This window comes from Nipponia nippon, unplaced genomic scaffold, assembly GCF_047370975.1.
Source record: "Nipponia nippon isolate SJK-2023a ecotype South Korea unplaced genomic scaffold, ASM4737097v1 scaffold_7, whole genome shotgun sequence".
Classification (NCBI taxonomy): domain Eukaryota; kingdom Metazoa; phylum Chordata; class Aves; order Pelecaniformes; family Threskiornithidae; genus Nipponia; species Nipponia nippon.
The window spans coordinates 49,757,347-49,773,649 of record NW_028262391.1 but is presented as its reverse complement, the minus strand read 5'-3'; the positions used below and the strand labels follow the sequence as shown (position 1 = coordinate 49,773,649).

The 16,303-nt window shown below is 36.7% G+C and overlaps 1 protein-coding gene across 3 annotated transcripts in view; it reads right to left on the bottom strand.

Annotated features, from left to right (window-relative positions):
* The window catches only part of CDH13 (cadherin 13), a 520,720-nt gene that overhangs the window by 59,799 nt on the left and 444,618 nt on the right, over nt 1-16,303 (bottom strand). For all 3 annotated transcript variants that reach the window (XM_087740241.1, XM_009467298.2, XM_087740242.1), the window contains 2 exons: nt 5,126-5,308; nt 3,891-4,144 (listed from right to left, as the gene is read on the bottom strand). In XM_087740241.1, the coding sequence (XP_087596367.1) occupies nt 3,891-4,144; nt 5,126-5,308 (437 nt within the window). The remainder of the gene's footprint in view (nt 1-3,890; nt 4,145-5,125; nt 5,309-16,303) is intronic.

Sequence of the window (16,303 nt, the reverse complement as noted above, 5' to 3'; positions counted from 1 at the left end):
GAAACCAATCTCTTCACACAGACAAAATATTGAGGACCGTAAAGGTGTTTAATTAAGATCTACTGTTAATAATGGATTTCAGAGAGTGAGGCTCTTCTTTTAATTTCCCAAGGTAGAAAATGTTATTAAATTTGGCCTTTAACTTCTCATTGACATGTACACTTGAAACTTCTGATTAAAATTTCAGAGGTTGGGAAGAAGCACCCAAAATTAAACTCTTAAATCTGGCACAAAAATAACAATGATCCCTGATTAAGAAATCAAATTTCAGAAGCTTCATTACTGTTCTATTAATAAATTGATGGGTTATAATTAAAATGGGGCCTGCTGGATTTCTTTAATTTTTTAATTCTAAAAAAGTTGAAAACCATAGAGGGAATTAAACGCTTAAAAAAAATAGGTTAATGAATCTAAGAAACATGATCCAACTTGAACAGGTTCCTTTTCTTTCTGGGAGTGATCAGAGCAGAACCAACATTACTTTCCACCCAAAGGTATGTGTTCAGGAAACACCACTGCTTCCGTCTGCTCTTTCCTTTCTACAACATCTGGAGTCCAAAGCTCACTATACTTATTGCAGACTTTTCATAGGAAATCACAGATCTGGGTATAGTTGTGAAAGTCAGTCTTAACCTAGTTTTAAACAGGTATAATTTAGACTAAGATTAAACTTGATGCCTACATTATTTAGCTGGTCAATATGAGCATGCGGTTCTTGTTTCCAGGATGATGTTTCTACCTCTACCTTGAGTTTCTTTGAAATGTTAACATCAGTAGATCAGAGAAGAGCTGACACCATAAAAGTTAACGGCTAATCATGTGCAGACAAATAGCTAGAGCTCAAAGTACGTGCTTTTGAGTCTTACAAATACTTGGAGTCATATGTTTTTCAGTGTAATACATTTTTGCCAGCTTGTTTGAACTTTTAAATGAAATTCCTTCTCAGTCTGCAAAAACACTTCAAGCTGAAGAATAAGAAAGAAAATTGCTTCAAAAGTACAGCTGTCTTTAGGAATTTTTACAAAGTAAGCCACGTTTTTTGAAGAGATAAGTAATTTGAATCTGATTCAGATATGCAATGTTCAAAGAATAAATACAATCTAGATGTGGACAATGGCACAAATGGTTTCTATACACTATTCATGGTTCTTGAAATGCATTTATGATGTTGAATCTAGTAGAATAACTAAATTTTCTGATTACAAATAATCATCAGCCCCTCCTACAAGTTTTATATAGAAAACTAACTAAAAATATCCCTGCGGTTAGACATATCTCAGTTGTTACTGGTTGAAAATAGAAAAAAGTAACATTACTAATTATCTGGTTTTCCTTTGTTTGTATCCGTCTGTACATTTTGAACAGATATATACTTTGTTGGGGGTAATGTACATTTTTCACACAGCACACACAATACAAATCTGGTATTCATTGATTCTTGCAGACGCAAAACATTGCTTGCTCGTGGTTATCGATATTTAGTCTATTATTTCATTTTAAAGTCTGTATTGTGCCTGCTTGGTCTTTATTTTACCAGTATAATCATAGTAAGGACTCTGATGATATAATTGATAACAGCATAGTCTGAGAACCACGTAGTTTGGTATGCATTCTTTACAAAAGGCCTGGACCTAGGCCCAAACTCTAAACACACACCTGCCTGTAGGAACTTATAAGAAAACATTTCTGGAAGACCCAAACTAGTGAGTAGCTTTGGCCTCTATACATGCAACTTTACACTATCCTTAATTGCAGAAACTGTTCTCATATACTACAGTCTTCCTTTTTCACTGCTAGTAGCTATGTGTTTCAAAAATACCTGTTAGTGTTAAAAGCATCTTTTAAAAATGCTACTCTATGCTTTCCTGTTATTTTAGCAACAGGAGGTGGTACAGGTAGTTGAATTAGCCTTTCCTGAATCATTCCGCTATTTCCCAGATTTCCATTACACTTGCTTTATTTTCTTCTAACTTACAGATTATGAGCTAGTTATAGTCAAGGTTTCTAGAGTTCTTTTGCAGCCCGGTGTGAGATGTGGTGGACTGCAGAAAGTGTTTATGTTACTTAGCTGGTTACACACAATACCCAAAGCTAACTTTGAGTTTTCAGCGACTCATTGGTATGTTCTATAATTTCAGTGCCAATGTAGTTAGGAGAAATTCAGCAAAATCAGTAGGTCAAGGGGAAAAATTCAGATAATAGTTTCTGGTTTCTTGTTGGTTTTGATAACCAAATTCTTGTATTTTTCTTGGTTTTTCTCTTTTAGCATCCCAAAATCAACTGTTACAATAATTAATATGACTCTTCTTATCTCCCATGAAAATACATAAAGTTATGGAGAACTTCAATAATTATGTTTCTTAACCTCAGTCCCAACCCCAAATGGAACAAATATCTTTTCGCTACACAAACCAGGTTCTGAGTAATGCTGCTGAGGGTCATATTGCTGTATCTGACAAACAATAGAAATGCCATAGTTTTTCCATCCATAGACAAATCTGTGTGACCCCAGTGAATGAAATAAGGAATCCTTGGAGCAAAAACTAAAATTAAGAATAAAAATGCATTCCGTAAATAAACAAATTTAGAAAACAAGGGGAATGACATATGCTAAGAATCATCCTTCAGATAAGCTGGTAATTTCAATGGCAGAACTCAAAGGCATTTTTGATAGAGAAAAACTGAACGATTCGTATTCCATTAACCAGGTATTTTTGAGGTGATGCAAAGAATTGAAACTTTTAATTATCTGCCTTCCCTTTTTCCTTCTTCCTTGGAGATGAGCACACTCACCTGCTTAAATTCACCTTCTCATCATTTGAATCCAAGGCTGTCAGTGCGGTCCTTTGCAATGGCATGTTTACTAACATTTGTTACTGACAGAGAACATCTTCAAGATCAGTAGCTTTCTTTTTTTGTAGAACAGTACATATGTCAGACCTTCTTTAAGAAGTGCACAATCACTGCTAAATAATCCTGTGATAGTAGAGAAATCTATACCTCCATGGTATAGATTGACTGCACATTGTTCAGGTAAAGCTTTGAAGTCATTCTCACAAAGATGTTTATGCCCTTTTATATACATTGATATCTAGGGGAAATTAGACTCACAGGTAAGAATGAAAAAAGCCACAGATATAGCTTTTAGTTTTAGTGCCTAACCTGCAGTTCTCAAATGCTGAGAAAAGCTCTCTGGAAAGTCAATTTAGTATTAGAGAAGAAAGCGGTTGATCTTTCATTTTTCCACAAATCTAAAAACAAAAGACCAGACCAGGTAGATCAAAATGTAAGATGATGGCACCGCTTAATACTTAGGTTTGCTCCTTGCGACATGGCACATGTGTGGGATTACGTTATCATAGTACAGAAATAATAGTTTACTTTCATCTATCTGGGCAAGGCCAAGTTTTAGTTTACTGTAGCTTCAGTGTTTCACTGGGAAGGATTTCCTTTGAATGTGGATGGATAGTAATTATTTCACTGACGGACATTGTAAATGATCATAAATTAACTTAATCCATATGCAAAACATAAATTATTTCTATACACATTTTCAATTTTTACATGTTTTCTCTGGCTTTCATGAAGGAAGAGGAATAAACAAGCTGGTGAAAAGTCATTTTGAAACACTATGCAAAGCTATGTCTGTTGCTTATGACACTCAATTGTTCTACTGCAGTAATCTCATAGCCTGGGAAACTAGTGCCCCCTGTCTAATGCAGTTCTTTGTTTTCGTCATACTGAATCTCTTCATTGTAGGAAAAAAAAATGCCACTTATTATGTAGAGCCCAAACAACTTTAATTTAATTCTGTACTGGCAGGCAAATTCTTAGGCACAAAAGACATACTCACTTTCTGATGGATGAAAATTAGAGGGTACTGCACTCACCTGATAGTCTGATGTTGCAAAGTATCTGGATCAGTGGCATTTACCGTTAACACAACACTGCCTATAGGGATGTTTTCTTGTTTTGTCACTGTCATTGGGTTTGGGTGGAAAACTGGGCCTTCATTCACATCCTCAACAGTGATCTGAACTGTTGCCGTGGAACTGGGGCCATAGGCTATATCTGGAATCAGCGGGTCTTCATTTTCTACTTTGATCAGCAGTGTGTGAAATGCCGAAATCTCATAGTCTAAAGGCTGTAAAACACATTATAAAATCAGAGTGTAAGGTGCAAAGACAGTACTTAACACTTTTTCCTTGTACCCCATTGCAAACCAGCAGAAGACAGGATTAGCCAGAATGGGACAGCAGCATTCATCTCAACTGATACTGGGTCAGAGTTTAGCATTAGACACAATGGTAGTTATAAAGTGCACTGAAGATAATGAACTTAATGAAAGATGGAGATGTCCCTCTATCCAAGAGCATGTACTTTTTCGCCATACCTCATAGATATAATTTAATTCTCATATATAGATGCTTATTTATGATGTAACATGCATTTAGCAAACAAATCAGAGTCATACTTAGTAGCTACTTATGATAAGTAAGATAAGGCTATTTTCTCAACTCCTACCTTGAAATCAAAAGCACCACCATGGAAAAACATTCCATTTGTCTTTAGAATTGAAAATACCTCTTCTGAAGTCAAACAGAGAAAATCCTGGTACAGGCAGCAACCAGGACTATTTTCTTTTAAAAAAGTGTGAGATACAGAATTATCTTCATACAAAGACAGGTAATAATTTTTTCCGTGAGACTTTAGAAATGTGGGACCAAAGGCGGCTCTCCAGTTCAGTCTGAAGCCACATCCCTCACTTCCCTGGTATTTGCATCTGTGTTCTCCGAGAAAAAAATGTGGCCCTTGAATTCTAATTGTACCTTCAGTCACAAACAGAACTGTGTTGTGAAGTCTCACTATTAATTGTGATGCTTACTACAAAACTAGCTGTTATTTAAGCACAATGACACTATAGTTAACAACAGGCAGGTCCTTATGACTAAAGAAGTAAGGTTACTGTGACAGAAGAAGGGGTTATAACATATTGTTGTGACAAGGGCTGGTAGCCAACTATATATTTTTGAGTAACATATCCTTGCTGCACTGCCTTTTATGCAGTAAATCCAGCAGGTGGACCTTACAGTAATAATATAGTACAACAGCAAATAGTTCTTACTTTGACAACAGAGAGCATTCCCTCATTAGTCTGGGGATTGGTATGGATCTCAAAACTCTGCCCTGGATTTCCATTAATAATGGTGTAGACAGCTCTCCATGCTCCAGTTGCTGGGTCATCTCGGTCACCAACGGTTAAGTTTACTATTACGCCCGTGACTCCCTCCTTTACTGTGGCTTGAAACTAGAAAAAAAAACATAGAGGAAATTGTTACTATTTTCAATTAATGGCCACACACACACAAAATATCCAAGCCAGCATTAATTGTTTACCATAACAGGAGAAAGATGTAATCCTTGACTGAAACTGATTGTTATAGGCTCCAAATCATACATTCTCACTCATGAAATACAAGGTAGCACATTACAGCTGTTCTCCATTAAATAGATGGCAGATAAGCAGCAATACGTTGGGAATCAAGCTTTGGAAGATTCTGATCACAAGACAACAGTTCATTTCATATTACTGGAAAAGTGAATCCTGAAAATATATAGTGTGCCACAGCTGCATATGCTCTCAGAAAGGGAACTATACTCCTAGCTAAGTAGAAGAGGAAGCTGACTAATATATAGCCCATTCTTGCCCTCGAATGTACTATTATTTACAAATAATCCAGTTTTGCATTTCAGACTCTTATTTTCATAAATTACCCCACTCTTATTAATTTTTCACTACACTGTTATCAATACATAAAACATTTTTCACAAAAAGTGTTCCCATACCGTTTTTTGGAGGGGTTGCTCTAAGAGACACAAAAATAATTGGACCTCATGCTACCATTTTGTCGGCATAACTATAAGTCAGTGTTACTTTCTTTTTTCAGTGGAAGAATTTTTTATGACCTTGTGAAGTTTGTTGCACTGCTGGACTATTCAGCTAGCCAAGCCCTATGAGAAAATTCTCGCTAATTTACTACTCAGACAAAAAGTGTATAACATCATTCTTATTTATGTAGGAAAAATATTAAGCAAATCATTGGAAAAGCTTGTAAGGGTCAGACTTAATAATACTCCTCACCTTTCAAGTACTTGAGGCTGACGTGCTAAAAGCACTGTATATAAGAGTGATAAGATAATACCTGCTTTATAGGTGGATAAACCAGAATGATAACATACCTAATCCTGAGAAGTGCTGAACATCAGCAGTACCATTATAGATCATTAGGAAATCTTAGCATTTCTAGGGATTAAGCCTTCAAAAGTCCAAAATTACAAACTTCAATGACACAAATAGGCTTTGCTGTACGTGCGCCGCTTAAAAGTTACATTGTCGGTGACATCATATCACTCCAGGGAAAAATCACCCGAGTGGATTCAAAACCTCAATAGACTAAATGTCTTTTGTTCTGTCTTATAGACCACATGAAGTCATAACACTACAGAAGATTTTGTGAGAATGTTGAATCCAGGAAATGGCATTTTATTAATATATAGATTTCACAAGCTGGACAAATAGTAGGTAAAATGGATTTCCTCATAGTAAAATACAGAGGAGATAACTATGTCTTTTCCTGTCTTCAGTTATCTATTTTTTTTCATTTCTTCCAACAGATTTGACTTATGATTTCAAACCGTTTTTCAATTTAGCTGTATAATTTGAGTGTATGCATTCAGTTCAAGCCTTCCAGCCTCAAACTTGATTTTATAAAAGGATGACATTAATGATTGGCTATTTCTATCTTCTTTGGTATGTTTAACAAAGAATATAAAGATTCTTTTGATTTTTATAGTTAATATGTAACAGGTTGTGATTGAGCTTTGTTTCAGACAGATCATTAAGCTCATTTGCTGTTTAATTAACTTTAAACAATAATATAACAATATTTTTGCTTGCTTTGAAACAAATCAAAAGAAAAGCTCTATTAAGAATCTTGGAAATAACAGAGGACTGATTACCAAGATTATATTCCTTCCTGCTCAGCAAAATGCTGCCACTGGAAAGCACCCTTGGACACCTCTTATGCTAATTGAAAATAAGAGATTAGCCCAATGGATACTTTTGTATTATTTCATATTGTCTCAGCTTGAGCATGTATAAAATGAGACATCAGAACCATAAGGGCCAGAATTTTTCCCAACAAGTGTTCAGTACCAAACAATTCCTATTTATCTCTGTAAAACGGTGACTAGACTTCAAGGAACTTAATCCTAAAGAATCTAACCCTTAGATTTCACTGGGCATCTGTTCCTAATTCATATTGATGCTTCTGAAAAATCTTTTCCTTAATCCACTAGTCTGATTCAATTAAGTGTTCAATACTCCCTGGATCACCTTGGGGACGATAAGAGCTGTTAGGGTAAAATATTTCAAGATCTAGCTATTTTATTCAGATACATAATTGTGAAGCCAGTGAGAGAAATTTATTATGCTTACCCCACCAGTGCCAGACTATGATGGAAAAGATTGCCACGATATGCCAGCTAGTTCAAAAACTATTGAATGTCAGTTTAAGGACATCTAATTCAAGGATATCTCAGCTGGGCTGGGCTTTCTTCTGTGTATCTATTTTCTCCTTATTTAGGAAGGGCTCTCAGTAGCTTCAATTGCAGTGAGTTAGTAGTGCAGAAAGGGCACATAGACTTGCTGGGGGCATAAAACTGCAGAGCTTCTGGCACCTGCAGATCAAGGAAATGACGACAGCTACAGGCACAGGCTGTGCCCAGCCAAATAATTCCAAGTGTAGCGATACACTCACCCCTAGCATTCTTTGCATTTTAGAAATGACCATATAAACATTGAGTGTTTTTGAAGCTGTCTGGAACATTAGACTCAAATCTGTTCAAGATGGATGAAAAAGCAGAATGATCAAATCACAGAAGTTGTCACGTGGGTCTACTCTAAATTTATAACGTGAAAAGTGAATAAATCACAGATTTGTGATTGCAAAAGATGAGTATCTACTGTGAAATAGAGAGGCCCAGAAAAATATAGCGTATATTATCTAGAAGGTGAACTCTTTTGCCTGTTCGGCTGCCTTTATATAAGGAATAGACTTCCTAGTATTCAGAAAAATCTGTTATATTTATACTGTGCCCCTTTCAAAAACAAAAGTAAAGAAGGGGATTTAAGAACTATGAAAGGACAAAAATAGGAATTCATTTGCAAACAGAGAAAAGATAACCACAGGTTCATCATATTTCAAAATGAAAGGTTTACATTCTCAAAGCACGGTGCTTAACTGGGGAAGTCTGATCCAGTGCTCTAAAATAAAACCCCATAGTGGCTAACACAAATAATTGGATCACAAGTTAATTGATTTTACTCTTTTTAAATATCTGCATATCCCCTAAGCACCACTATAAATTAAGAATAAAATAGATGAGTTCAGTACTTTATTTAAACTGTTATCATCTGGACCCATATTAAAAATAATAACTTAGAAGGCAAATATCCTGGGCCAGAGTTGCGTTTGGCTGGAGGGAGCTAAGTTCATTTACGACAACTGAGCATTTGAATATGTAAGGTTAACTTCCTCTGTGGAGTGATATGCCATATTGTCATTTATTGTGCCTATCATGCACGCAGCCTAGAAATTCTAGTAATTCTGTCATATTTAGAGTTTTATAAACATAGGAAAAAAGAGACCTGATTCTTCTTTTTCTGCACCCAAAAGCTTATGAAAAAATACAGAAAGACAGACAACAGACCGCTAGCAACTTAGAAGGAAACAATGAGTGAATAGCAGCGAGCAGTTTACATTTAACCATCAGGTTTTTGTAAATGAGACTTTTAACGGGGACCTGAATGACATCAAGGAAATATAGAGATGGATGTAGACGAAGAGTCCCTCCAAGGGTGTGAGGGTAGCTTGCGAGGAAGCACAAATAGACTTGAAAATGTAATGAGTGAGCAATGTTTGTTGTCATGATGGACTGACGAGAAGTAGATATCAGCCACTGGACATTCTTGTGAGAGATCACAAAGGTGGTTCCACTAGGCATGGAGGTCCCTAAGAGTGAAAACAAGCAGCTTATATTTCTTACAAGAAAGGAGTCAGTAAAGGGAGGGCAAGGAGAAAAGTAACATTCAAAACAATTGTGTTAGAATACAGCCTATGTAACAGCACCCAGGATAGCCCTGAGCAGAAGAGAGAATCTCAGTTCAGCAGTCAAACTCTACTCCTCCCTTCCTTGGATCTAACAAGCCTGCTCCAAACTGTGTACAAAGCTTGAAAAGATAAAATGAAAAATTATGGTTCCAAGCTGGCAGGAACTTTATCTTACTGAGTATAGGAAATTCAAGACGGCAAGTATCTGCTGAGAATATTTAGGCCTGCATCAAAGGCTAGCTAAAGGGAGAAGTCAAGCGGGGAAACAAACAAATTGAACCATAGCTTAACTTTAGTAGCTGTTTCCTGGCAGAACCAGGATATAATATAACATAATACTGAGCCAAATCCTTCTCCACACTGAGCTCTATGGCAAATTGGTGGGACAGCAAAATGGCTCAGTAGGGTCTCAGGAAAAACCAGTCTTGTCAGATTTCCACCATGGGGCAGATACATGAAAAGATCACTTTGTAAAACGTTATCACCTGAGAATCCAGGCACTAACCCCATCTCAGCCTCAAACAAAACTGGAAATGCTACCTAACCTGTATGAAAACTGGTTTCTTATCTGACAGCCTTATTTAAAGCTTCTGTAGTAAGTGAGGTTTTATTTAGTGGCTTCTCGGAGCACAGAGGAACAAATGAACTGCATCAGAATCACCTGAATGCCCACTGTCCAGCCACAGCATGAGCATGCAGTAATAACCTTAATACCTTTATGAAGCCACCAAAAAACTGTCTCAGAGTGGGGTACTGATATACCCAAATTAAAAAGCTGCCACAAGCAGCAAAGACAATGCAAGATAAACATGTCTAGGATTGGCGATCGCTACCCCATGGCTCATTAAGATTCTGCATGTTGTGCTTCCCAGTCAAGAACAAACAAATTAAAACTACATGTCAGTTTGCATTTTTCAGGGCGACATTCCAGTTGAAGGTATTCTGTGCTACTATTATGTGTTTGTTTCTACACCTATATATCATAAAAGATGAACAATAATGGGATATATTAATTCACATGTCTCTATTAGAAATTCCCTAGGGAAATTGTTTTATTGTATTTGTCCTCCTTCACTAAAGTCTGCTGCTTTTGCAACCGTATTTTTTCTATGTACTTTCTTGAAAACATGAAGACAAGCTCATACAATCTCTTGCAATCTGCTTGCTCTTTGTCTGTGTCTTTTACTTTGCACACTGTCATTCAGTATGCGTGTACCTGAGTGGCCAATATTTATTTGTTAAGGAAACAAGGTATTTCCATAGCTCTGTATCTGGAATATTTCCAAGGACAAATGAATTGTCAAAGTGATCACAAAGGTTCGCAATCTCAAGCAATCAGGAATGAGAATCTCATAAATGTCAGTAATCGATATTTCTTGTGGAATTCACTGGGACGCAAAGCCCAACTCGCTGGCTAACAATAAACCAAGTAATCTGGTGCTCGGAGCTCACCAGACTTCACAAACTGGGCAGGTGAAATACTAGGTGGAAATATTTAGCATAACATTTATGCATCGAACAAAGCAATACTGATGATTCTTCAATAACCTTTCATCTCAGCACAATGACCAAATGTGCTGGCCTGCTATCGGTGGCCCCTGGCGGGATGAAAAACAGCAGACCTGACCAACCGCAGTTTATACTGAACTCTCCACATGAGCAATTTAATTGCCAATTTTGTGGTCAGGCCAAATTGCAACTTATATTCTTCCTAATCTCTTCTACAGATTTTGAAGGTATTTTCCCTCTTAAAACTGTGCATAGCCTTTACTATATGGATACAAATAGCTGCTGTATTTCACTACAGAGATAGGTGTATTAATGTAATGGATTAAGTTGATGTAAGCTGTACACAAAGCAACATATGAAGCACTTTGGAAGCCATTTCGATGAAAGACACTATGTAAATATAAAGCATTATCATAGCATGACAAGGATTTGATGGTGTAAAATAGATGCAAAACACAAATTAAAACTATGAGTCACCTAAACAGTCTTTAGTAATTGTCATTGTCTTACTGCCATAATGCTGGCTCGTAGGCACTATATTATTTCTTAATTTAAAGTGTTGCTTTCAGCTTATCCTATATTTTTTCTAAGTACATAATGTTCTTCCATCTCCCTAGTGCAATTACAGAAAGAATTCAATTGTAGCTTAGAAAAAATCTTTCTGAATATATGAAATTGACCATAATAATTTTGGATGCATTTTCACTTTTTACTTTTGAAGGAATTTCACAGGCTATGTATTGTAAATGCCTTGTGATCTTGCAAGGCACACACCAGTTACTTTACAAAATAGAAGTACTGCTCAATAACGGAAGACTGAATGAACATTTTTGTCCACTATATGCTGCAGCCTGCAACAACAGCAACAAATGCAAACGATTAATTAGCTAAATGGAAGGCCAAAGATTAAATTCTGCTCTCTATAACATGGCTACAATTTCTGCAGCCTCTATAAATTTGTGCCTTTTTATTGAAAAACACAAAGATGCTTAATATCACTGTTATTAATCATAAATGATCAAAAAAGGCAAGGGGTGTTTCACCATGACTTTATCTCATTTTGCTGCTCATCAGTCTGCTTGGAAAAGTACTGCTAAGGAGTGCTAGTAATACTACAAAGAAAGAAACAAGAAAGCATTAATCGGGCTGTTTCCCCATGCTCCAGGTACAAGTCCCTCTGTGAGCAGTTTTCCATTGTGATTTTCTTGTGATGAAGCCAAGCTATCTCTGGGATTTAGTTGGATCACTTCAAGAACTCTTTAGGTATTAGGATTCATGATTGAGTAGGGCAGGGACAGAATGCATAAATAACAGGCTAAAATGGATGGACGCATAACCTGCTGGATGCTGCAAGAGTTGCTTCTAAAGTTGCCAGAGTGGCAATGCAAAGAGTCCTCCTATCCCTCTTGCAGACACCATAAATCTTAGAAAACTTTGGAAGATCTACAGAGTAAGATCCTCATAAGATTCACAAATGAATTTAAAGAACTTTCCTTACTGCTTCTCTCCCACAGCAGTGCTGAAACCCCATTCAGAGCTGATGTTGTATTCCTATCCTCACATTTATGTGCCTGCAGAAGACTAAAAAGCCATTCAGGGACTGTAAATAAGTGATGGTGAAGAATACTTGAAAACAGTCACTTTTCCTGAATCGTTTTGAAGACTTTTGTTTACACTAGACTTTGACTCTTTCTCAGCCCAGCTCATGGCCTCACTGAGTGAAGGCAAAAAGATAATTCTAACATGTATTAATCATATGTTGAATTCCTGCTTCAAAGCCTGTTACCTCCAGGGTATACATCAAATGTAGTACAGTTGTCTGAAGATTCAGAAGGAAGACAAACATCTCTCTTTTTTTTTCAGACTATATAAATAATTTAGAAAGGATTCATTCTTTTTTTTTCACTTTTCCACCTATAAATGCAAGGTGCATTCAATTATTTCTAGAATAAATCAAGTACCCACAAATACATTGGACACTTCTAGAATGATGGTCATATCATAGAAAAACAAATACTCTTTCTCCAGGTAGACAGAGGACAATGAAAGGTCACTATAATATTTACTACACTTAAGGTACTTTTGAGAAAAACTCAAAGAAATAATGATGTTATTTTCTTATTTATAAAAGATTCTTTCCCCCCAGGTAGAACAAACCTTATGTTTAAAACAACAGCATCATAGAAAATGATGATCTGACCAAGCTTGAAAGAGCAAACTACACCTATTCACCTGTTACAGCATCAGCGTTGCCTAGGGACCAGGGAGACACCTGCTTTTCACATTTATGAGGCCACTTGCGCTGTATTCAGCCAACCCAGCTACATATTATTTCTTCATCGGTGCACTTCCCATCAAGACCAGTGTTAAGTCTATCTTCTTTCTAAGATGCTGGATGTCGTCTTTAAATAAAATGAACTTTAAATAGACTTAGCTGGATTTTTCTTTCTCTTTCATCCACTGCATTTTAGGAGCAGAAAGGTTTTACAGGTTTTGTCCCCCATCAGTCCACACAGTTCTCACTTATGCTAATGACCGTCAGGAGGGAAGGGAAGGGAAGGAGGCCTTGTGAAATGCCTTGTGAAAGGCCTCCTTCACAAGGAGGCCTTGTGAAATGTAAAAATTTCATTTTTAGCACAGACTTTTTCATACCCAAACCAACTTTTCTGATGCTGAAGATTAACATCTGAACATATATGGTTGAGCTTACTGATACTGCCTTACTAATAGAAAAAAGTGCGGAAGCCACCTGCTCATATTACAAGGAATTTATCCTCCTTAACAGCAGGACAGATGAATTCATTCCTCTCTGAACATCAAAGTGGTAGATAAAAGGGGAATTTTATCACAACAGAAAGATTGTTTTGATAGCATTAACTTTAACATGCATATGCAGAGACCAGTCAATTTGCTAGAAAGTCTGGGAGATTTAGAGGAATGAAGGAGAAACTACTCTAGTGGCTTTAGTCTTCTCTCAGGTATAAACAAATGCAATGTGGCCTCTGTACTGATGGGGAGGGAGCTGCGCAGTGAGAAGAGTTTCAGTAGATGAAAGCTACTGATTTCTAAATTATTGTCCTGTTTACATTTAGGAAGTAAAAAGGGCATTGTGCGACTTCTCTTTAGGAAGATATCTTCCAGGATTTCTTTTCATATATGTATGAAAACTGTCTTTTAGTGCTATACAAAAGCAGACTAATGGAAGAAATTAAAAAAAAAAGAATGCTTCATTCTAAATAGGTCAAACAACAAAAATTTCCTAGATAAAATTCTAGAGGGATCTTTTTCGTTTATATAACTACTACTACAGTTACGAATGAATGTTCTGTGAAATCTTAATTTCATGATTTATTACATTTTTATCTTTTAACACAAATCTGTTATTCCCCTGTTCTATTATTTGACGACTTAGCAATGAATAAGACATTCCTGCGTACTTTACCAAACACGCCCTTAGAACTGACATGAGCTACAACTATGCACACATTTGATGAAAAAATAAAATGCCAAGAAATCCATTCTGACAAGCAAGGGTTTATACATGTCTTGATGGGGAAAAAGAAAAAATAAAAAGCCCTGTAAGATGATGCTGTTATTAGCCAGGAAATTATTACCTAAAATGGTGTAAATTGTTCTGGGAGTGATTTTTTCTGCGTGTTTCTCCTGCCTCACATGAACACCACATAGAAAATGCATTCACAGTTTTTTGAATGCACATAGTCTAATTTAAGTTAATTCTGTAATGCTGTTGGCTGTTTTAAATATTTGGCCACACACATTTTGAATAGTCATCTCCAGTGACTCAGCATCAATATTGACAACTTGAAGTTGAGCACAATTTTCTCAAAAAGCACCAATTCTAGATTTAAAGAACCTAAGTGATAAGCATATTATTAAACTCTTTGGCAATCAGCTCCAATGGTTATTTGTTCTCTGTTTAAAATTATGATGATGATTACCTCTCAACTGTGTATAAATAAGGAAATAATAAATTAGTCTAAGAAGCTTTTATATAGAGACACCAACTTCACAGTGACTGTCACAATGTTTTGGAACCCAGTTAGTTCAAGATCAGGTTTAAAACGTAGGTTAAATATAATTTGATTATTGAATTGTAGATGGAACTGAGTCACAATTTAGCAGTATTTCCAAATAAGGCTGCACTGTCCAAGGAAATCACAGATTAACATGGAGCTTTTCAAATCCTTTATACACTTTTCAGAACTTTGTGAAAACACTATATTTTGGCACCTTAATATTGCAAGACAACCATACTCTTACCAGGTTAAGAAGCCAACATGTATTTGCAGAGAGGTGGAAATTACAATGTAGATGAGACTTTCTCAATGGCAGAATCTTTGGGCTCTTTGATAAAAAGAAGCATCTGCATCCAATGAGAAATCTTGCTTTTTCTGCCCTGAGAGGACATTGCTTCCAAGGAAGATAGTTATTCACTGTGCCAGTTTACAGCTGATCACGACCCATGCTGCCAACAACAGATGTTTTGACAGTGGTTAAACTTCTTCACATGGTCTTTGGTGAGCAGTGCCTAGCAGCACCACTCAAAGCATTCAAAGCATCTTGTATCTCTAGAATATTTTAGCAATGAATTTCATCAATTCCCCAAACTTCTGGCATTTTAGGTTGTGCCAACTGATGGGGATGAGATGCCCTAGATTTAAAAGCCCCTCCAGCTAAGAGCTGTCTGAAGTTAGCCCAGTTTGAAAACTCTTTTTTGGAAGCAGATAAGAACTCTGCAAGGTTTCACACTGTTCCAGTGGAGGCAGGAGGTACAGATGGAAGTTTACAGGCAGTATTATCTGCAGTGACACAGAATTTGTCTGAATTTAAAAAATGGAATCTCTAGTCAGCTTTCTGTTTTCTGTGGAAAACTGGGTGGGGAAAGAAGAATTTGGGCTGAACAGTCCATATTTCAATCTATCCGAACACAATAAGTCTTCCAAGTCTGCTGACAAAGTGATGAATGAAGTCTACTGCACATAGTTTCTTCTACTGGATATACATTATTTTTTTCTCAAATTATCTAGCCTACATCCCGTTTGCACAACATTCATTGAACATAAATATTACTGCTATATCAAAAAGCTATGATACAAGAAGAATCATTTAGAGATCATAGACATAGGTGAACTTTCATGATTAATGGTGTCTTTCCTTTTCTGTTTTCCTCCCATAGCAGAAAAATCTTTATCGTATCTTGAACATCCAGGTAAGCACAGTGCTCTCATTACCCTGATAGGGAACAACGAGGTCCTGGGGTCTCCAACCCTATTAGCACAGAAAAATTGTTTTCCCGAAGTCAAGAAGAAAGAATAACAGAAATTAATGCAACCTATTTGACTAATGACTACGGAGTGATCTGAGCCTCCCCATATAGCACTGTGATGGGAGGTTTCAAAAGGCAGTTTGAGAGGAGTTCACTTGCAGCTGGGGTGGCCTGCTTTGAAAACATACAAGATTTAAGCATATATTGAGACATACAGTGCTGAGCAGTGACTGAAGCATGGAGCAACAGATGTATGGTTTGGCACTGCACAGATGTGGAGAAGGTCAGGAGAAAAGCAAAGGTAGGCTAAATGGATTTATTGCTTCCTGCTTTA